General features: G+C 35.7%; 1 protein-coding gene across 1 annotated transcript; it reads right to left on the reverse strand.

Moving 5' to 3' along the window:
• Positions 1-1,223: 1,223 nt before the first annotated feature.
• Adcy2 (adenylate cyclase type 2 Ac76E) lies at positions 1,224-23,051 on the reverse strand. Its single transcript, XM_011302762.1, has 17 exons — positions 22,552-23,051; positions 15,949-16,115; positions 13,843-14,172; positions 12,636-12,830; positions 11,293-11,399; positions 10,969-11,080; positions 7,315-7,442; positions 6,224-6,382; positions 5,656-5,788; positions 5,327-5,491; positions 4,479-4,537; positions 4,234-4,404; positions 3,749-3,980; positions 3,494-3,654; positions 2,937-3,429; positions 2,374-2,491; positions 1,224-2,221 (listed from the first exon to the last, which is right to left on the reverse strand). Exons 1-17 carry the CDS (start codon positions 22,562-22,564, stop codon positions 1,956-1,958), a joined length of 3,009 nt encoding a protein of 1,002 aa, XP_011301064.1. The 5' UTR covers positions 22,565-23,051; the 3' UTR covers positions 1,224-1,955.
• Positions 23,052-23,215: the final 164 nt, after the last annotated feature.

Here is a 23,215-nt window from a genome sequence, read left to right on the forward strand (position 1 = left end):
TGTCTGCCCGTCAGCCGACTCGATAACTGCCTCAGTAGCAAACCCGCTGTCAGAGGGACCAGTCGACGGGGTGAATAGTATTTTCTGCGTAACGAAATTGGTATTCACTGGAATTGGAAAATCCCAAATTTTCAAAAAAAATATCAGGGAAGCATGAAATTGGAGGAGGTATTCACTGAAATGTAAAAATTCGAAATTTAAAAAAATGAAAATCGAGGAGATTTTCACGGGAATTTGAAAATTTGAAATTTTTAAAAAAGTATCAGCGGAACATGAAAATCGAGGAGGTATTCACTGAAATTTGAAAATTCGAAATTTTTGGAAGAGTATCAGGGGAGCATGAAAATGAAGGAGGTATTCACGGAAATTGAAAAATTCAAAATGTTCAAAAAAGTATCAGGGAAGCATAAAAATCGAGCAGGTATTCACTGGAATTTGAAAATTCTAAATTTTTGAGAAAGTATCAGGGTAACATGAACATCGAGGAGGTATTCACTGAAAGTGAAAAATTTTAAAATTTCAAAAATGTATCAGGGGAGCATGAAAATCGAGGAGATATTCACTGAAACTTGAAAATTCAAAATTTTTCAAAAAGTATCAGGGGAGCATGAAAATCGAGGAGGTATTCACTGAAATTTGAAAATTCTAAATTTTTGAGAAAATATCAGGGTAACATGAACATCGAGGAGGTATTCACTGAAAGTGAAAAATTCTAAAATTTCAAAAATGTATCAGGGGAGCATGAAGATCGAGGAGGTATTCACTGAAATTGAAAAATTTTAAATTTTCAAAAAATAAAATTTACCCGATCAATTGATCCCTCTGACAGCGGGACTGCTACTGAGGCAGTTACCGAGTCGGCTGACGGGCAGACGCCCCACCATTGGGGGCGGCCCCTCTTTCTTTTGGGGTGGGGTACTCCCGCAGAACTGAGCCGCCCAGTGAGGGTTTGAGTGACCCCACGAGAAAGAGGGGGTCGCACCCAATGGTGGGGTGACTACCACTCAGCCGACTCGGTAACTGCCTCAGTATCAGTCTTGCTGTCGCCCTCCCTCTCTCGGGGTGCAGTACTACGATGCCGCTGGGGTCACTCCAACCCCCAGAACTGAGCCTCTACTTTAGTGAATCCTCTTTGCTCCTGATGAACAATCCGCCATCCGTCAGGGATAAGCCACGGTGTCACCTTCAGAGGGTAAAATATCGACAGTCATTATCTTCGAGATAAAATATTTATTTCTTTCACAACAATTAGACGATGAGATTTGATTTACAACATTCAAAATTTTTCCGTAAATACACATCTGAGATCATTAGAATTAAATATTATACAGTTTCAGGGCAGAATGGAAACTTGAGGATGAAATTTGACAGAGAATTCTCGCTGTCTTAATTTAAAAGGGGATGGATTTAAAAAGCAATCGTTTTTCGATATTCCTTTTTTTTCTTGAGATTCTCTCTGTGGAAATTAGTAGTTCTTCCATTTTTTTTTGTGGTTTTGAATTTGAATCTCTTCTTTAAATCGAATATTCAAAGAAAAGAATTGAAAATGAAGAGTCCATTTTGCCCCGCTTGCTTATTGCGCTATTCATACACCTTGTGTCTCCCGACTTTTTCGTTCGTTGTTCTCAGCATTCAAACGAATCAGGTGTCGACAATCACAATTTTAAAATACAACGCGCAAAGTAGAAAGATCGACACAAAAACCCATCGCGCGCCCTAAAAAATTCTCCGACGATCTCCCCAAATTTTTTTCGATAAAAAATTCAAATGAAATGATAAATTTCAGTTGATAAGAATAAAATCTAATGATTTTCCCTCTAGAAAACAAATTTTAGAGTCAACGAAAATTCAATGATAAATTAAAGAAGACGCGATAGCTTTTTTATCATGCGTTCTCACACCTATGGCAGCTTCCATTATTCTTTTACGATTGGAATATGTACAAAATTAGATTCCTAGTAATTATCCTCTTTTCCATCGAAAGGGGTTTTCACGAAGTAGGTTGTCAAGGTACCTTTTCCCTTGACAAAGGTGGGCCCTCGGCAGATGAGTTCGTACCCAGCGTTAGTCAATATTTTCGCTGTATCCTCTGTCACCTGGAGCCGCCCCATTTCGCCACAGCTATCCATCCTGGAGGCTACATTAACGGTATTTCCCCAGATGTCATATTGAGGCTTCTGGGCACCCACCACTCCAGCTATCACTGGTCCATGATTGAGGCCTGCCATTAAAAATTAATTTAATAAAAAAATTAGTATTTGAAATCGTCGAATTGTTTCAAATCGTTTCAAATCGTTTTAAATTATTTCAAATTGTTTTAAATTGTTTCAAAGTGTTTCAATCCCATCGATAATTTGCCCGAACCATACTCACCCATTCTCAGTTTAAACCTCTGAAAGGATTCTCTATTAATCTGATCAAGAATGGTCATCAGGGCGATGGCAAACTCGACGAGGACAATGACATTGTGTTCCTGCTGTTTCGTCAAATCCTAAACACCAGCAGAATGCAATCGTTAAAGTGTACAATCCCGAAAGCGACAATTAACGTACATTCCTCAATTAAAATTAACTCGAATTTTACACCTGATATTACGCGCCTGACGTTTTCATTCGGATTATTAGTCATTGCGTTGAAATCTCACTGATTACGATGCGAAAAATGTTTAACGTGGTTAATTACATTTTCCTCTCGTTTACGATAGAATAATTTGGGTTAATCCACACGGAGAATATTTTAATTGGATTTTCCATCAAGAAATGAAAAACGTAATTTTATTTTTCGATAATGCATTTAAAGCAAGTGTTCGATGAAAATCAAAATGAAATTGTCAATGAATTCTAAATATAGTAATAATTTTTAATTGAAGTGGAATTAAAAGTCACGTAATTAATAATTAATAGGACATTGTGATTGGGATTGAAATAAATTTTGACCTTTTCACTGATATCTTCCTTTCCAGGGCTGAGGCCAGCAGCAAGCATATAAGTGCTCCCAATAGTCTTGATCTTCTCGATTCCCGAGAATTTAGGCTTCAGCAATAATTTATCAAAATCACAAATAATTTCATTGAGTAATCTGAGACACTCTAGCCCCTGTTTATTGATATCAGTCTCATCATAAAACTCCTTGTAATTGGGTATCGATGCAAACATAACGGCGATGCTGCTGTATCTCTCGTGGTACAGATCCTGATTGATATGAGTTGAGAGGAAGTGATCGGCCACATGAGCAGGAAGAATATTCTCCAGGAGAATCTTGTTTATGCCGCGCATTGTTTCCACTTCGTCTTGCTCGACTCGGAGCTTTGTCTTCCACAAAAAATCCGTTCTCGTTGTGAATTCGATTTGTCGGTCGAGTACGTGGAGGAGTAGGGCGATGGTGCAGAGGAGGAAGCCAATTTGAAGGAGATGGTGTATTCCGGTGAATCTGGGGAGTGGTTCAAAATATAGGGGAGGCCTGTTTTATTCAATTTCTCTTCGATCAGACTCACTCGTTCTGGTTTTCGTAGTAGTATCCGATCATCGGGGTCCAGTGAAACACCACGAGGATTGACAGGATCGAGAGGAGCATCACGAAGAGCTTCAGGATAAAACCAACCCTCAGGTGAACCCATCCTATCACCAGGGCAAGAGCTGCTGAGTGCACATATGCCTGGAGCCATAAAAAATCTCATAAAATTTTATCTCATTTGTCCAGTAAATTTCAGTTGGTGGAGAATATTTATGAATATTTCCGGGGAACTCACGGATGCGGCTCGCGGTTTCTTTTCATCGTCGTCGATTAGGCTCATCAGTCCTGAAGCAACACCGAGGACTGATGTGATGAGATAGACAGAGATTCGGATGCAACGACTCAGGACCACAGGATTACTCGATTCCTCCCGAACGAGGGATATCCTGTCGGCGTACCACGAGATTCCAGTGAAGAAAACCAGGGAAATCACACCGATTGAGAAACATCCGTAGACCGTTAAACTGCTGCAGGTTTCGAAACTCATTTTAATCGGGTAATTATCTTATTTCTAGGTATCTTCAATTTTTTTTATTGAAATTCCCAACAAAAGCAATGTATCAGTAAATAAAAAATGTAAATTGTCAGTAAATGAATTGGATTACTTGAGTTGAATTTAACAAATTAGAAATTGAGTTAATTATTGGGTAATGAGACGAGTACAGAAGATCGAGATTTTCGGAATTTTAGAATTGAAATTATACAGGTAATTGTGATTACCTGGGTTGATGGATAACTTGAATAATGAACATTGCGAAGTACAGAATGGTGGACGCGACGACGTACCAGGGATACTGCTCATCCCGTTGGTCTCTGTACTGAGTCTCTTGGGTTTTATCCTTAAACCAGTACGTGGTCGGCGACATTCCCTCGTTACCAGTGCAACATTGTCTGTCAGGTGAGGTTCATCGTATTAAATTCATGGAACTTCTCCAAGTTCAGTAATTAAATTGAAAGCAACCTACTTGATGTTCATGCAGTTTGAGGTATTCGACAGAAGGTTCGACTCGATCATCGCGATGCTCTGAAATTGTTCCCTCATTCTTTAACACCCACATGTACGATAATTATTATTTTTTCATTCATTTTATTTATTCCATTTTTGAATTAAAAGTGAAATTACGCTCAATTTTGTGGAGAAGTATTTTGGATTTCTATGGAATTTTGGGGTTCCCAGGAATTTTATTGAAGAATGGATTTTTTTGTGAAACCTTTCACAAAAATTGAGAGAAATTAGAATAAATAAAAGGTATAATGAATTTGGTGTGAATTGTTTGTCCGGATAAAAAAAATTTCATGCGAATATTTTTTCCAAATTTTCAAAAAATTTCTGGAAGACTTTTCAGAAGTTTTTTTTTATGAAACAGAAAAAAAATCGGAAAACTAAACAATTTTAGTTTTGGGAAAGGTTTTGACAAATTTTTCAAACATTTAAATAAAAAAATTCTTTTTATAATCTAGATGACGTATTTTTTGAGAATATTAAAAAATTAAAAAAATAAGAAAACAACCGTATAATGAAAAAAAAAATATATCCACCAAAATTTCTAGAAAATGTTAAAAAAAATTCTCCGAAACAAATATTTGAAATACTTTTCAAAACATTTCCCAAAAATACAATTGTTTTGTTTCCCGATTTTTTTTTTAATTTCTGAAAATTTTTCTAAAAATTTTTTGAAAATTTGGAAAAAAATATTCCGATTACAATTTATTTTTACCCAGGGCGCGTGGATGTAAATTCGTTTTGTTTATAAAAATTCACTCTCCCCTCGGGGATTTAAAAAGTAAGACTTGAATAATTAACGTAACCTACGGTTAAACCAATATTTTTCGCTAATGTTGACTCAGCGATGTTGGCAAAGGGTTTATCCGCCCCCCAGCACTCAACATATTTAGTCATTTTACTGCTGGGCCTTGACCTGGATGGCACTGGACCTGGCGTTTTACCATTTTCCATTTCGACCTCTCCTTTAGTTTTCTGGGAAACAAAGAGATACAGTGGCTAGTTTCCTCTGTTACGACCTTACTGCACCGTGGAATTTACCCAACAGAAATAATTCAGTGGGTGGTGGATTTGGAGAGGGAGAATCGCAGTGAATAAACGGGAAAATTGTGGCACTTGTTTTAGGGATGATAATTCACCTCTGGTGGTATTATGAGATAAGTTTCGATCTTGTGGTCGGCGAGATAACTCTCACGGGAGTCACCATTTCCAGGTTCAACCTTGAAACGATCACCAAGTTGCTCCAGGGTTGCTGCTGTTATGTGAACTCTCCTGTTGGGGATCAATAATAACTTGAACAATCTCGTTATCCTGAAGGAAAAGCTGAATATAATTGAACAGAAAAAAACTTGAATCACGAATTTTATCATAATTCCCCAGCTCTCATTACATTTCGTTCCATTTTCCATTTGATTTTTTTCATTGCATTGAATAAACTCGTCCAATCAATTAAAAAAATAGTGGTGAATTTAGAATAGAGAAAAGGCGAAATGAAGAGCTGAAAATAATTGATGTTCCAGGTGGAGGAGCACCAGGTGAACAGAACAGATCAGCAATTTGCATTAATTACATAGTCACTCGTATCGATGGAAAGTCGATAAAAAATACTCCCGTGAGAGGTGGAAATATTCATCTTGTAACGAAATTAAAATGGCAATACGGAGGGTGGAGGTCAAAGAGTCCGCAAGTGGTGTCATTAAAACTCACCCAGGTAATCCACCACTCTCCATATGATTGGCGAGAGTGACATCGTCACTCCAAACATCAAATTGCCATTTTCGAAGGCCAAGTACACCACAGAGAACATTTCCCGTGTGTATTCCAATTCTCATGTCCACGTTGAATCCAGTTGCCTCTCTCACGAATCTTTCAGATGAATTAAAATTCTCTTTCAATCACGGATGATGAATTATTTTGTCAAGCTCTAAGCACTCGTGGTACAGTAACTATTCTATTTCAATTGTACTTCTATAAAGGAAATGAAAAGATATTTCCTCAGGAATATAATGCTGTTATATTTTTATGACTTCATTTCATTTTCTGAAAACTCAAAAACCGTAAAAATACCATTTTATATTAAAAAAATTATCGCCTCTACGAGTTTTAGAAAAAAAAAATGGTTCTTAATGGAAAAGCTAATGGAATTAAATTGAATTCACTTGCAATTCTGGGAGCGTAATTATTAATTAGGGCATTTTGTTAGCGAATGCTGAAAGTTACGAGATTTCTCCACACGAGGAGATGAAGATGAAGGTAAAAGAGGAGTAAATAATTTCAGCTGAGTAGTCGGATAATATATTTTTAATTTTTCTATGCAAATCCCGGGATATTGCGATGGTGATGTGGATATTCGTCAGCTAGTCCTGGAGGGTACCCCGGGGATACTCAAAGTTCCTGAGGACCATGTACAGAAGTTGCTATTGTGGCAGGTATCACGTTAAAAAATAAATAGAAATAGAAAATTACCGCTGACTGTCAAATTGCTTTTTCTCCCAACGATCAATAGACTATTCAACCAAACTGTTATTCCAAGTGAATTCTTAGGCAATAAAATTTTTTATGAAGACCCACGGGAAACTTGCAATCCAGAGATTCTCTCCCACCCATCACAATTTCCACGGAGATGTTCCATCCCCTGGAAATTCTTATACCGTAAGTTTTGAAATAGGTCACGCATGTGCACTCTATCCCCGACAGTTGACTTTAAATTTCTCTTGTTTCAGAACTTGGAAATGATGATGAAGATTCTGGACATTAATAATGAATTCATAAGACTCGGGGAGATCCTGAATTCGTACCTGATGGTGTCGATCATCTGGAGTCCCATATTGACGCAGTTGTAGGCGTGATTAGGTCGGGAGACAGGAAGACCAGATACGCAGTAGTAGCAATCCCCCAGGATTTTTATCCTCATGCACTGATTGTCCTGAAAAAAAAATTATTGAACGCGTCCACTGAATTTCTCCCTGAAACCGAATTAATTCATCATTTCCCGTAAAAAAAAAATATATATATATAATAATATATTCAATAATAATAATTTAATAAATTATAGAATTCCCAGTAATCAAGATCTTCTCGATCTCTCAGAATTTCCAAATAAATTAAATACAAAATAAATATTTAAAAAAAAATGTATTAAAACTGTAGATCGCATTTTTCCCGTCTTTGAGATAAATCGAAAAATCGGCCACATGGATCGATCCAAAAATCGACCTCGACCACAACCTTTCAGTCCCTCATTGACTCACTACCCTCCACTCGTATTAATTTGCCTGAGCACTCGGGTAAAAGGCAGTCTAAGAGGAAAGGCGCCCCGAGGTAAACAAGAAATTGACAGGCGATAGTTAGATCGCCCCTTTCACCCAAGTCTTCATTACCACCGTCAATGGACACTCCAGATAAGACCCGAATAATTAAAACGCGAGTACGTAAAGCTTATCAACCCGATTTTCCTCTTCCAGATGGAGTCGGTGTGCTCAGATACCTGATGGAGATTCCCCAGTATTTGAACATCATTTTCATGACTACCTGACGGAATATTGTTGCATTTAACGTGGAATAAGTTGATGGCGCCTGGGGGCCAATTAAATTATACAGCAGTTGCAGCCCTTACAACTCTTCTATTCCTTTCATCTAACGCTTCAGAGCTTTTGGACTCATTTTCTGTGGTCTTCTTCGGCATGTATTTATTTTTCATTCTTTCTTATAGATTTCTCTTTTATTTTCTGGTATTCTCTTGAGATAATTTTTATGGGATCTCGTCGGGTTTGAATTTTTAAACTATTTATCGTTTTTTTAATCAGAATAATTATTCGATGAAGCGAGGACTCGATGGGAATGAGACTCACATGCCCTTTTGTCGATAAAATATTTAGGTTCTGCGTGATAACTCTGGTATTTGATGTATTCCATAAGGTTGAGATAGCCCACAATTATTGCTATTTCCGACCATTGGAATTTAGTCTGTTTAAACCGATGCTATTCCTCTTGGAATAGCTCCACGTCTAACGGTATTGATTATCGAAGCACTTTGATGTGTATTTCGATTGAGTATTTCAGTCAATAAAAAATGTTAATGTGACATCGCGTTTACAAACGATCTGGATTAATCCCAGGTGTTGCATTTTGTACGTTACCAAATGCACAGGTTAATATTTATTTATGATTATTAGAGCGGGGAATAATGAGGTGTGGTGGGTGGATCTGGTCGTATATATCATGGATTTCTATTGGATTAGCGCCGGTATTGGGGCCATGAATGCTTCGCCAATGTTTTTCCTGGGTTTGTTATGGGTTTTGCGATTGAATTATTGAAGAGGTGGCACGTCCTGCCTCGAAAATGCAATTAAATTAATCTACACTGAAAATGATCTATAAAATCATTTTAATATTGCTCTTTTCTCGTCGATTGGTCCGTGAAAGTTATTCAAAATTATATACACATTAAAATATATTATTAATATATATTATTAATATATATTATTAATATATATTAAGTATATTAAAAAATAAAAATCGTTGTGGAATCGTTTTGAATTCGTGGGATTCTCTCCCGATTGTTTATCAAATAAGTAAAATTTCAGTCTCATGACATTAAAAATAAATAGTGTCGTATTGTGTGGGGAATTTTTAGGAATTTATAATAGGGGATTCCCTATTGATCATGATTATTTTGAAATATCCATTTGATTCAGACATATCCATCGAAAACTGGGGATTGAGTGAACTTAACTCGTTTCAACACTTCCGTATTAAATCGAATTTTCTCATCATCAAAGTTGAAATTGGAGTTTTGATTGGCCGAAATGTTGGTATAGGATTGCCACTTTACGGGCAACCTGACATTTCCTTTTGTCAATATGAAATCCTGTAACGGGTTTCATATTCTGTTTACCAATGTTTCCTCAGAATTTTCCGGCTGTGATCCTCGGTCAGACTTTTGGCAACAAATCCTTTGGGATCTCCTGATGTGTGTGATACTGAGGGGTGGAATATAGAACCATTTGTTCTCGCTCACTGATATCTTGCACGTGTATTTGATGGTCAGGGAACCGTGAATATTAGGGGCTCGTGGGGCACAAGTGGGAGCATAAATCGAGGGTTAAGCCAGATCGACAGATATTTTTTTAGTACGAGACAAGGGATTTTTTTTCTTCGATATTCATTACTTCTCTATCTTTCCATTTTTATCGGAATATCTCATGAGTGTTCATCCATTTTGGAACTGAAGTTTGAATTAAAAAAATTTTTCTGAGAATTTAAAATTCATTCATCCCATAATTTTCTATTCATAATTTCTTCTGCTCACGATTTCTATGTTCCGAATTCTTGAAAAAAAAAGATAAACTTTTATTCAGTAATTTAATAACAATTTTTGATAACCAGAATTAGTGATTATACAATTATTATTAGCGGAGAAATTTGTTTGATTCACAGGGAAGAGAATCCTCAGAAAATGGCGTGGATTTTGAAATGGAATTTTTTCGCGTAAAATTTCAAGAGCAGAATTTTATGGGAAATTTTACGGGGGTAATGGTCATTTTTATCTCGAATCTCGAATTTTTTCAGTGTTTCCAGATCGATCAGGATTCGTTGCCCCACAATACTAAAAACTCGAGTAGATGTTCCTCATCAAGATAAAATCCATCGAATGTCGGAGGATAACTTTGCAATTTCGTAAATGCCAGGTCCTCCAGATAAAACGAATTTACACGGATGACATTGTGAATTGAAAATACCAAGGGACGCTAATGATATCAGTATTCCACTCTCCCGAGATGATCTCAATGGAGGAAAATCAGTAGTTATGCTCAGCTCAAGTCTGTCGGATCGAAAATCAATATTCCATTTGTAACTAGGGTTCGGCGGTTCAGAGAAAAAGGCGGAACCTTTGTATCTCCTCTTGATAATTCCCCTCTGTTCTCATCTCGAGTGAAACACCTAAGAGAAACTCGGTTTGCGAACACGTACGAGAGAATGGAGATCATTGAGTGGAAGAAATTCAATTACGCTGACTATTCTCAAAACACAGTGAAAGAAACTTGGAGGATTCACCCCCGACTATTTTCGCACGTATGGAAAAATTCAATAGAAAAATCCCAGTGCATGTTGAGAAAATTCGACGTACGTAGAAATTTCCAAATTTTATTGACACTTATATTATTTTATATTATCTGATGGGAAAAGGGGAAAAATTCATCTCGAAATATCTCGAAATATCTGAATGAGTGTAAGGGTAAGACCCATAAGACAAAAAAATCACGAAAATTTGGACGTTAAATGATTTAATTAACAAATTTTTAACTTCCTTTAAACAGAAAGGAAGAATATGCTATTTAAATGATCTTTGCAATCAACTGAAGAAGAATTCGAAAATATTTAAATCGATTTCTTGAATGATTGAAAGGATAATTGAAAAATATTTCATTTTAATATTTCATTATTCTCACCTGTGCGATTTGATCAAACCTTCCGAAGAGTTGGTTCAGTGTCTTAACAAGATCCGAAGCTGACAATTGTTCGGAGAGAGGAGTAAAGTTGACAATATCTGCATAGAGAATGCTGCAAGTTGAATGATAAAGATAAAAAAGTGAGGATTTGCTTTGAAATGCAGAATGATGCGAATAATTTTGAAAACTTTGAATTCCGCTGAGAACTCGATGCTGAGTGTCTTCAACATCGTCATCATCAGCATCTCCAGTAGTGGCGCAATATCAGAGAATATCGTGTATACCAATTAATCCATATAATGGCTTGTAATATCTGATGCTCACCTGACATTATTGTGTCGTTGAACATACATCTCGTGAAAGCGTGTCTGCTTGTGCTTGCTCACTTCCTGACAGGCATCAGCCATCTTCAGCATAATACTCCGCTTCACCTGTTCATTATTTCCACACAAATTTGGTTAATCAAGTGGACGAGTCAAGGGAATCCATTTCCAGAAGATACTAGAGTATGTAGCTGGAGACATCAAATCAGAGAGGAATACTCAATGAAATCCGGGTGAAAAAAAATTGCAATCGGAATATTTTTTCCAAAGTTTCAAAAAATTTCGGGAAAACTTTTCAGACTATTTTTTTTATGACACAAAATAATGAGAAAAATCATTTTATTTTTGGGAAAGGTTTTGAAAAATTTTTCAAAAATTTGAGGAGGAAAATTTCTTTTATAATTTAGATGGCGTTTTTTTTTTGAGAATATTGAAAAATCAAAAAAGGAAAAAAACAACAGTATTAAAAAAAAATTATATTCGGAAAAATTTCTAGAAAATAAAAAAAAAAATTCCGAAAGAAATTTTTGAAAAATTTTTCAAAACGTTTCCCAAAAATACAATTGTTTTGTGTCCCGTTTTTTTTTCAAAAAAGAAACATTTTCCGGAAAGTTTTCCAGAAATATTTTAAAAATTTAGAAAAAATATTCCGATAACAATTTTTTTTACGCGGGAAACTGAATATTAAAATTCAATTTTTGGGAAGAGAATTCAGAGAGGCATATGCCGTAGAAAATTTGTGGATTATTCTCAAAATCATTAATTAATTGTTCTAATAATTATTAATGAGGTGAGAGCATTTAACCAGAGAAATGACAAGCAGAATTATTTAATAAGATCTTGATACTCAATTCTCTCAGGGGAAATTTTTATATCAGATCTCCGAATGTTGTTCTCTGACATTTTCTTTACGTTTTTTTACGTCTCACTGCTGGTTTATGAGAGGATTAGACTGTGTGGAAGAAGATGAGGGAAACAGATACGGGATTTCATCGTGACTAAGTGCCTGATACTCTCGGCCATTGAGTGGAGTAATGAGAGATCAGGCGGGTTGTTTTTCCCTTGTGTTTGAGTTTCTTCTGGACCTCAAAGGATATCTCAATGTTTTTTGCGGTCAATGAACAGGGTTCTGTTAAAAAACCGTTAAAATAAAAATTTCTTGATTCAAGAACATTTTTTTCTTGAATCCGAGTGAAATGGTATTTAATGGAGACTGCAGGGGATGAATTATTAGAAATAACAATTGATTTAATTAATTATTCATGAGAAAAGTTGAATAATCATTGAATTCAGGCGAATTTTTGGTGGAATTCCCCGATTTATTAAATGAATTTCGGAAATCACCTCTGCTGCTATGTAGGCTGGAATGACGCTGAGCAACAGTTGCTCCTGCTGTTCTCTCTCGCACTCGAGTTTAACCCGTGATTTAATAACAGTTTTTGTACCCGAGAATGTCTGTTTGTGTGCCCTGGCTGTTAAATTCCGGTAGTGAATTCCAGCGAGAATGGCCGACAGCAGAAGAACAGCATCACTCATCACCTGTGAAAAATTCGAAATTCTGCAACTAGTGCGAAAATTATAATTCCCATTATCGATCCGTTTACAGTAATTATGTAAATAATTAATTAGAAAATGAATTGACACCTTCTGGGTGCAATTTTTTCTATGAAACAAAAAAAAAATCAGAAAAATCATTTTATTTTTGGGAAAGGTTTTGAAAAATTTTTCAAAAATTTGAGGAGAAAATTTTTTTTTATCATTTAGATAGCGTTTTTTTTTTGAGAATATTGAAAAATCAAAAAAGTAAAAAAACAATGGTATGATTAAAAGAAAAAATTTTATTCGCAAAAAATTCTGAAAAATTGTAAAAAAAAAATTCCGAAATAAAATACATAAATAAATTCCGGGTTCCGTTTACTTCTAGTTGGATTTTATTAGTCTACGAATTTGTGGGAAATTCTTTGCACAAATCCCGGAATATTGGCAATTAAATTGTGAGGCTGGTGATTCCTGGGACATTGCGTCCAATTTACTCGGACAAACGAACCGCTTTGATGGTCCGGGTAAAAAAAAAATTGCAATCGGAATATTTTTTCCATTTTCAAAAAACTTCTGGAAAACTTTTCAGAAAAATTTTCTTTTCAAACAAAAAAAAATCGTGAAACAAAACAATTGTATTTTTCAAAAATTTGTTTCAGAAATTACTTTTTATAATTTTCTAGAAATTTTTGCGAATATAATTTTTTCTTTTAATTATACCGTCGTTTTCCTACTTTTTTGATTTTTCAATATTCTCCAAAAAACGCCATCTAAATTATTTTTAAAAAAATTCCTATTCAAATTTTTGAAAGATTTTTCAAAACCTTTTCAAAAAATAAAATTGTTTTGTTTTAAGATATTTTTTTTATAAAACAATTTTCTTGAAAAGTTTTCCAGAAATTTGTTGAAAATTTCAAACAAAATATTCTCATTAAATTTTTTTTTTACCCGGGGGGCTCAAAGGGAACTGACTTTTTATTCTCGAAAATGGTTTGATGGAATGAGGGATTACCTGGTGGAAGGTTGCTCCTTCGTCTATTATGTACAGAACAAATCCCCGTGCAATGTGGACAGCAGCAATAACGAGGCCGACCACCGATGGTCGGTGCCTCCTGATTCGGGGTAGAGTTGCAATTGTTGTCAGGGTACAGGCAAATACTGGTAATGGCCCAGCCAGCGCTAAAACCGCGGCACCGAGGATCAATGAGGAAGTCAGACCAACGGATATTCTTGCCCGGGTCGACGTCAGGGTTGACGGGAATTGAGCGACAGTCAGAAGACTCAAAGATGATACCACCATCATCGCGAGAATTGATGACTCCAGGATCACAGCCTTCGGATCCTGTTGCACAGAAAAAAATTGAAACATTTCCAATGTTTTTAGATTTACCAATTTCTTGAACCGCTACTTCATCCAAATCGGTAATTACACAATGATTTCTATCATTTTAATTATTTCGATTTCTCATTACCGATCAGGTGGTAAATTAATGCTTTGATCGAATTAAGGAGGAAAATAATCCATGAAATATGGGGATCATTAAGCGATCCTGGGGGGCGATCATTGTTCTGGAAAAGCATTGTGAATATCCTTTTGATCGGGGGGACAAAAGAGGAGTTATTCTCTAGCTGGTGATCTGAACTCTCATATTGTCCTCTTGATAGCGAGTTTTAGTGACCACGAGCAGAATACCAGCAACCTTATATCCAGCTAGTGGACATGTGAGCGACAGTATGCGAGATACGGCTAGCTGCATGCATTCAAAAGCCCAGAACCGTAAATCAGGATCAGATGAGGATGAGGGACAAAGGCAGGCCGGAACTCCTCCGCAATAATAAAACCGTTATGTTTTTTTTCTTCATCGGTTTACGCAGGGTTTCATGTAGCACTCAAGTATACATTCAGGTTTACTGGTTTTTATGTCTCCTAATGGCGGTGTCATTTGATATTTTCAAGTGACTCACGAGTTTTCCCGGGAATTTAAAAAAAAATCATTTTTATCCATTTTTGAAAAAAAATATTTTCATCGATTTTCGAAAAAAAATTATTTTCATCTCTCAATTGAATTCAAGCTGTTTTTGGATTAATCGAGAGGTCCGCTACTCATAACTCACGAGTTTTCCTGAGAATTTTCAAAAAAATTCATTTTTATCGATTTTTGAAAAAAAAAAAATTTCATCGATTTTCGAAAAAAATTTATTTTCATCTTTCAATTGAATTCAATCTTCCTTCGGACTAATCGAGAGGTCCGTTACTCATAACTCACGAGTTTTCCTCAGAATTTTCAAAAAAAAATCGTTTTTATCGATTATGAAGAAAAAATATTTTCATCGATTTTCGAAAAAAATTTATTCTCATCTCTCAATTGAATCCAATCTTCTTTTGGACTAATCGAGAGGTCCGCTACTCATAACTCACGAGTTTTCCTGAGAATTTTCAAAAAAAATCATTTTTATCGATTTTCGAAAAAAAAAATATTTTCGATTTTCAAAAAAAAATCCATTTTCATCGATTTTCGAAAAAAAAATTTTCATCGAATTTGAGGGTCATGACTACTCTCCCGTGGACTAATATTCTACCAGTGGATCCACGAAATTCGATGGGAATCGAACGACAGCATGTTCAACAGGGTCAGACCAGTGCTCAGGGGAGTGAACTATTTCCGAGGATTGATTGGAGGAAATTAACTGAGGGTGCATTTTATTCGCAACGTTTTTCGAAGATTGGGGGCGTGAATTCGGTGAGGAGTTCACGTGTACTAATTAATTCCCCTCACTTAATGATGCGATAACTGCAATTGACAGTTGATGGAATTCTCCATTCCAGAAAATTAATCAATTCCTTTGATGTATTTATTAATTTATTTACTCCAGCACCATTAATTGTAAATTGTACTTAATACCTAAAACATTATCTTTAATCAAATAGATATAATTATTACTATTGTCCATAAAAAAATGTGCAATTTTACAAAATTCAATAGAGAAATTGAGAATTCAGAAAATTGGGAAATGTTTTTTTTTCCAGAGGAATAGTCCAGGGTAATTGATGCGCATCAGTCGACGATTATTTCCTGAAAATAAATCGCTCACGAATCTTGAGTATCTATGGACTTACATTAAAGTGAAGTACACAGAGTGCAACAAAAGCAATGAGGGAAGCAGCTCCAGCGACAGTGAGAGTACCAGTGTAGAGTGATGCCGTTACTTTTCCCTCGTACCTGTCCCGGAGCTTTTGCAGCTCCTTGACGCTTCCATCGTCGGCTGCGTTGTCACCGAGGCTCTCTGCAAAAAATAAATAAAATAAAAATGAGAAAGACCGAGGAACAACCTGACAAGACAACTCCATGAAACGTAACTCCCAAGGAATAACTTTTAACGTATTATGGAAGAGCGTTGAAAGCGTAAGTCTGAATTTCCGTTGAACGGTTTTACAAGCGAATGCTTTTCTCCGCTATTTTATTTTCCTCCACCGGTATTCCAATATTTTTTCATCCGGTGATTCATTCAATCCCGATTCTCTTCCGTGAACTCTGCTGAGAGTGCGTGACTCTGTATTCAATCCATTTCCTCTGTCATATTTTTGTTTTTGTTACGGCTCGGCCAAATAATTCATCGCAGTGATCTATTGCCTCTCTATAGCTTTTATCGGTACACCGGTGGAAATTTAACTGCGGAAATATTTTCCGATGAATTGACTGTGGAGTAATCGAATGATGTGAGGAATTCAATCGAACAATTCTATTTTTATTATAAACGGTCACTGAATTTCTCTCGTTAAATTCGTAAATTATAAATAAATTCCCGCAAGGAACGGAAAATCCAGGGAAATTGTTGCTGTTTTTTTTTACATTCTCACGGTTTTTCAATGACGTATGGGTTTCAGAATTGAGAATTACAGGAGGAGCGTCAAGGAATTATCGGATTTAATTTCAAGTTCTCGATTTTTTTTACTTGAAAATTCAATTTTAATTTTCCAACAGTTTTCTGGAAATTAGAAACGAGATAAAACAAAAAGCAATTAATCTTGGTATTAAATAACTCGACAATTCTTTCGTAATTCAATAACAAAGATGAGAAGAAAATTTTAATATCCCACGAACCATTCGCCCCTCTGTCCTCTAATTACATCAGCTGTAATTCCCGTGTGCCTCGAAGGCCGAAGGACACGCTAAAATCTTCAACTCTAATTAATCCAGTGCAGCATTTCGATTGAGGATCCTATAATTAATCTACACGCAATCTATTAAGGATAACAGAAATGCAATCTGGAGCACAAGTGGAGAGACCGGACAAATAGTCAGACATGGCGACATGATGAAACAAAATTACTAGGCCGAGAAAAAAATTGCAATTGCTGCGTTGCGCAATTGTTACCTCAATTTCCAGTTTAATTACCTTTAATATTCCTCGCGGTGGAGATTAAAAATGTGAATTATTATTAACAACCAGTCAATAATTCGTTTGAAGTTCAAAATTCAACCCGTAATTAAGGTTTTTTATCGCGTTAATTGGGGACGCGCGTCGGGGTGAGAAATTGTTGATATCAATTGCAGATCCATCGGGATTAATCGAATTTTCACGGTCTTCCGACTGCTGGAGTTAATCAAAGGTGCTCTCGTCGAAGTTTGACGTTGTCCTAGGGCTGTGGAATATTCACTAGGAGCTCTCCAGGGGCCCAAGGTGTAAGTGGATAATACAAAGTTAACCATGAGTTTCAGGGATCGTAAAGTTTTGTTTTGATGTTACAGGGTTATGAGTTTCGGCGTTATTTTGTCGTTTACTTGGATCGAACTTCGACAAGGTGTAAATCGAGCTTTCGTTTTTATTTCGTCGTTAAATTTTAAGTAATTAAATTTGTTAATCAATTCGCAGGGTGCTTGTCGGATTTAATACGCCACGGATAAACCCTCATCTGAAATTATTTATTCATTTTCCCTTCCGAATTTCGAGGGAGTGTGAATTATTATTTTATTAATCGATCGCTGATTATTTATTCACGGAAAGCGGATTTATAAATAATGAAGCAATTGAATTTTTTTCAAGGAAATTACAATAATTCAATCAGCATCAGAGAAAATAATGTAGGTAAAAATTGTAACCGGAATATTTTTTTCAACTTTTCAAAAAATTTCTGGAAAACTTTTCAGAAATTTTTTTTTTGAAATCCAAAAAAAGTCGGGAAACAAAACAATTGTATTTTTGAGAAATGTTTTAAAAAATTTTTCCAAAATTTGTTCAGAAAATTTTAATTTATCATTTTCTCTTTTAATTATACTATTGTTTTCTTACTTTTTTGATTTTTCAATATTTAAAAAAAAAACGCGATCTAAATTATAAAAAAAAATTCCTATTCAAATTGTTGAAAAATTTTTCAAAACCTTTCCGAAAAATAAAATTGTTTCGTTTTCCGATTTTTTTTCATAAAAAAAATGTCTTGAAAAGTTTTCCAGAAATTTTTTGAAAATTTGAAAAAAATATTCCGATTACAATTTCTTTTTTACCCGGATTATTAAATAAAACATATTTATCGTCATAATTTGTTGATCGCTCTCTCAAGAATGCAGATATTATTTTTTTTCAACAGTGGAATAAAATTCGGGAAAATTACCCTCGGAAAATCAGACGTTGCACTCGTATACTAGATTAGTAATCTAGACTCTGGCAGAATTCCAGGCGCAACAGCTGTCACCTGTTATACCCGACAAGATGAAAAAATGGAAAAGCCCGCCGAGACACTAATTACACATGAATGCGTGTAATTAAATTCGAAGGTCGTGCAAAGGCCGTGGAAATTGAAATTCATAATCCCGAATTTTATTGGCTTCTCTAGATGAATACAGATTTTTTAAACAACACAATCTTCAATTAAATAAATCCACATAATTATCAGAATTCAATGGCGGTTATTTCAATAAATTAAATGACAATTTCCATTCCAACTCGTGTTGTTTTTCAAATTTCGCATCGCTACTGAATTTAATTCGAGAGGATAATTAATTTTCCCATTTAGTTCTGCCGATTTCTATTCAATTTTCGTCATTGCGTAATTAGAATTTATTAATCTAGTTCTAATTAATTAGAAATTATTCGAATTTCGCTGTGAATCAGATGAAATCATGCGGACGTTGTAGATGTCATGAGTCTAATTGGATAGCTTCGACACTTGCGGATGATACTCATCAAAGTGAATGTTAAAGTGCGGCGATTTTCCAGTGGTAAATTTTCCATAATAATGGATTTACGTGACAATTCAATGAGCACTATAATTGGAGATTCCGTGCTGTATGATGCGGGTATTGGTGTACAAGGGGAATATTTGGGGCGAATCACAATTGAAATATTCATCGAAAAGGTGAAGAGACGAAAAGAATTTCAAAGGAGAGGAGTGGGTGGAGATGACGGGATTCTATCACGCACTGATTTTATAAATAGGCAGGCGATGCTCGAAATAAAATAGTCGCCAGTCTCAGTTAAGAATAGGGGAAATTACAATAATCCGACATTTTGGTTAAATAATTTGCGTGGAGCAATCAAGGTTAATGATTATTTTCTCGGGCGAGTCATATTTCCGGAGTTGGGGTAAATTATACTATTGTTTTATTCAATTTTTCGTGCTTATTTTTTTACCCTATTTTATCGTACTTGAGCTCGATTTCCACGTCAGAAGGAAAACATTGTGATTAACCCTCGAAAATGATAACGAAATCGATTGTTAATTAAGAAAATAACACATATAAATCGAATTTAGTAGTGAAGTGGTAAACCAGGGTAATTGCATTTTTATCGGGGCTAGTTTTTAGCCGGTATCTCAGAATTGAAGGGACATACAGAATTTTTTGTAAAAATATATTTTATAGGAAAAGTCGAGAGCTACGAAAAAGGTATCAATGAAAATATCACTATCTTCCTTCAATCTCGAGAAATCGGGTAAAAACTGGGATTGGAAAAAAATCCCTTTACCATTTCCCAACGAAATTCCTGCGACTGAGTATTTTCAGGGCCTGAATTTCAGTGAAATCCGAACCCCGCGTAATTCCCGACAAATAATCATCCGGATTTCGAATAATTATCACAATAAAATGCAATTACTCGCAATGATGGATCGAAAAATAAATAAATTTCGCGGAGTACCGCCACGTGGTGTTCGCCAAGGCTGGGGGCGATAATTTTCGCACAGTTTATTTGGAAATTCTATGGCCCAAGGTGGTGTGGAGGATGTGGAGAACGGTAATATCCACGATTATGGAATAGAGCTTCCGGGGAAGGGAATTTACGGAAACGAGGAGATATCACAGGGCACGTAAAAAAAAAGGCAATTGCTAGTCGTAAAGTGCGAATAGTGGGAGGCCAGTAATGTTGCATTTATCCTCATGTTCAAAAGAAAAAAAGCAGAGATTTCAGAATTTTCTGCAGAACCTCCCATTATAGGATTTTTCCATCGACTCCTGTTCTCCAACATTGAATTATCAATTTCCGTAATCTTCCGACGCAAACCAAAAACGCTACAATTGTTAATAATTTTCCTATAAATTTACCACACGAAATGTGCAATATTTGCTTAAAAAATCGGGAAATACTGAATTTTCCATTTTCTTGATCTCTATTTTTACTCCAAATAGACGAGAGATGATTGACAATTATAAACAAAACATCTAGTCGAAATTTACAGCCGGAAAATCCCTCAACAATCCCTTCACCTCATAAACACAATAAAATAATCATAACCGGTTTCTGGGAATCTGTAACAGTTTCTATTTCCACGTTCTCTTCCGCCTCTACATTTCAAACATGTAAACAGAGGTATTGAAATTGTCAGTACTGAGTTTGTCACAGCCAAACGAACTTGAACCGGAGTTAGAGACAATTGAGTTATGACCTTTGGTCATAACATCTGGAATGATCGCAGAATAGGCCGGATCAATTATCGGTAATACAGCTGTTTGAGCAGTGGAGAGGAAACCCATCAGCAATTTCATCCTCATTAAAACCAACTCACGACTTACGGAATTATTTCAAGTACCAAATCTTCTGGAAATTCCATTGGTCCTCTATTTTTTCCTCCGAATATATTAACTCAAGATATTCAACAGAGATTTATCGATTTGAATTCGTCATTGAATCTCAATTCTAATCTAAATTTATTATCCAATCCTGTTGACTAAAATTTCTCAATGCCCAAACGTAAACACTAAATTCCTTTCTACGAATAGTTCTTATAATAATAATAACAATTGTAATAATAGCATAATTAATAATCCTGTGTGCCATATAGTTAATCATTTCGCCGACAATACCTCACGGTAATGACAGCCAGGGGCTAATTTCGAGTTGTCATCCCTTATGACAACTTTTTCCAGGGGCTGGAAATGTAATGTGTGTCTCCGAATGTGGGACACGCGTGAACTTAATGTGTCGCGAGTCGGGGATGAAAAAAAAAAGATAAAGAGTTCTAGCACGTGTTCGTATCATATTTCGCGGATTGAATTATGAATGGGGTGTGGTGCTCAGGGATTAGTGGCCATTTCTATTTTTCATTTCTCCATCAAACGAATTACGACACTCGTTTTAGCTGGTGCTCATACCTGCACCCTCCATTTCTTTTTTTAGTGATGAATTATTTCCGTTACTCAAAAATTTTCTTCTCATTTCATTTTATTTTCGTTATGCTTTTATTTATATTGCAATTCTGTTATTTTCCCAACGGATTTGTTGTTCTCTTTTATTAATAAATGCGTGAAAATATTTGGAGAATATTTTTTGAAAACGCGCAGTCGGGGGGAAATGAAAATAAAGCCTTCAGTGAATTAATGAATGAGTAATTGATGGAATTATTTATGGAATGACTGGAAAATCCCTTTAGCGCAAAATATCTCCAAAAAGTAAATTCATTCATTTTTCCTCGTAAAACCATAAGCTCCAACGTGTGTTTTATCAAACAATTATTCACGCTTTTAAAAAATAGTCTCTCTGGAAATTTTCCATAGATACCGAAACCTCTATCGCGACCATGGATGAAACACTGTCTCTTTCCACTGGCTTTTAATGCGAAAACACAAATGGAACGCTCAGCTCGCATCAAGCGATATCGGTTTTCCCGGAGAAAACTCGCTGACAGAATCCGTCTGAAAACTTTAATACATTCCCTCCCCCACCCGCAAGCCCAACAATTGTTATGGTAATTACGTGTGCCTTTGTCTCACGAAAGAATTCTCCAACATAAATGACTTTACGTAATTCTCTGGTGCAGCATTAAAACGAGATAAGTCGAATTTTTTCTTTAATATCTGTTGTTCATAAAAACTACTGGTTTTAGAGGAAAACGAGAAAAGATCTTTTTTATCGGGAATTTATTCTGCTACAAAAAATTCCTCTACCACTTCCACCTGAAACCTATTGGTTTTCAAAAAAATCGATAATACTTAAAAAAATAATCAAAATCGATTTATCATTTTATCATTTAGTTATTTATGATGAATTTCATTTTCCGGAAATTGAATTCATAGAAAATATGAGTTTCCAAGAATTCGAGTGGTTTTACTTAATTATTCACGAGATAAATCGATATTTTTTCCTTTGATCAGATATCGATTAAAAATTTTCTCCGAATTCAAAATTTTTACGAAAAATCCTTGTGGCATTTCCACCAGGAGTCAAAGATTGTTGAAAGAATTAATTATTAATCAATAAAAAAATTCTGGCTGTAGAATTGATCTCATACCTTCTTCATCCATTAGATCTCGAACCCCCGAACTTCCTGAATACCTTTTCCTCCTGAACAGTCCCTCCGACTACTTCGATACTCAATCCTTCCCGTCCACCAAACCCATCAAATTAATCTCCACTTTTGATTCCACAGCCCCCAACCCGCGATTTTCTCTACCACCCAGCGAAAATTGCGCGACTTGACCGAGTTTTCTCGATGCTCGAAATAAGCGAGACTTCATAGAGTTCTGTAATAACAATTAGACTTATCCATTCCCCCTCCCTCATAGATAACAACCCCGGAAATTACTGAATTAATTAAATACCCCTTATCAATAATTTCAATAATTTAGATGATTATCGATTTATCAATTTTTATTATTGATACTATTCGTTGCACTTTAATTATTATCAATTGTTATTAATTGTGAATGATTTTAGTGAACCATATTTTAGGTTTTGCCCACGATTTTCCTGGAGAAGCGCGTGTTCTCGTCGGCGCGGCGCCTGCAACTGGTGGCTGATACTGCGTGGAGCTTGTCTCAAGCTCAGCCCATACTGCATTCACCGTAACTCACGGCAAAATAAAAGGGCGATGGTATCGATGGTGGGGATCAAGGGAAAATGAATTAAAGGGAAAATATGGCCCCAAGGGTGTTGATGAAAATGAACATGCACAG

The sequence above is a fragment of the Fopius arisanus genome, unplaced genomic scaffold, assembly GCF_000806365.1.
Source record: "Fopius arisanus strain USDA-PBARC FA_bdor unplaced genomic scaffold, ASM80636v1 scaffold00029, whole genome shotgun sequence".
In the NCBI taxonomy this organism is placed as follows: Eukaryota; Metazoa; Arthropoda; class Insecta; order Hymenoptera; family Braconidae; genus Fopius; species Fopius arisanus.

Coding starts and splice junctions, on each gene's coding strand:
- Adcy2 (XM_011302762.1), bottom strand. Junction 14,173..15,948: donor TCTGTGTACTTCACTTTAAT/GTAAGTCCATAG, acceptor TCTGTGCAACAG/GATCCGAAGGCTGTGATCCT. Junction 11,400..12,635: donor CAGCCTACATAGCAGCAGAG/GTGATTTCCGAA, acceptor AATAATGAACAG/GTGAAGCGGAGTATTATGCT.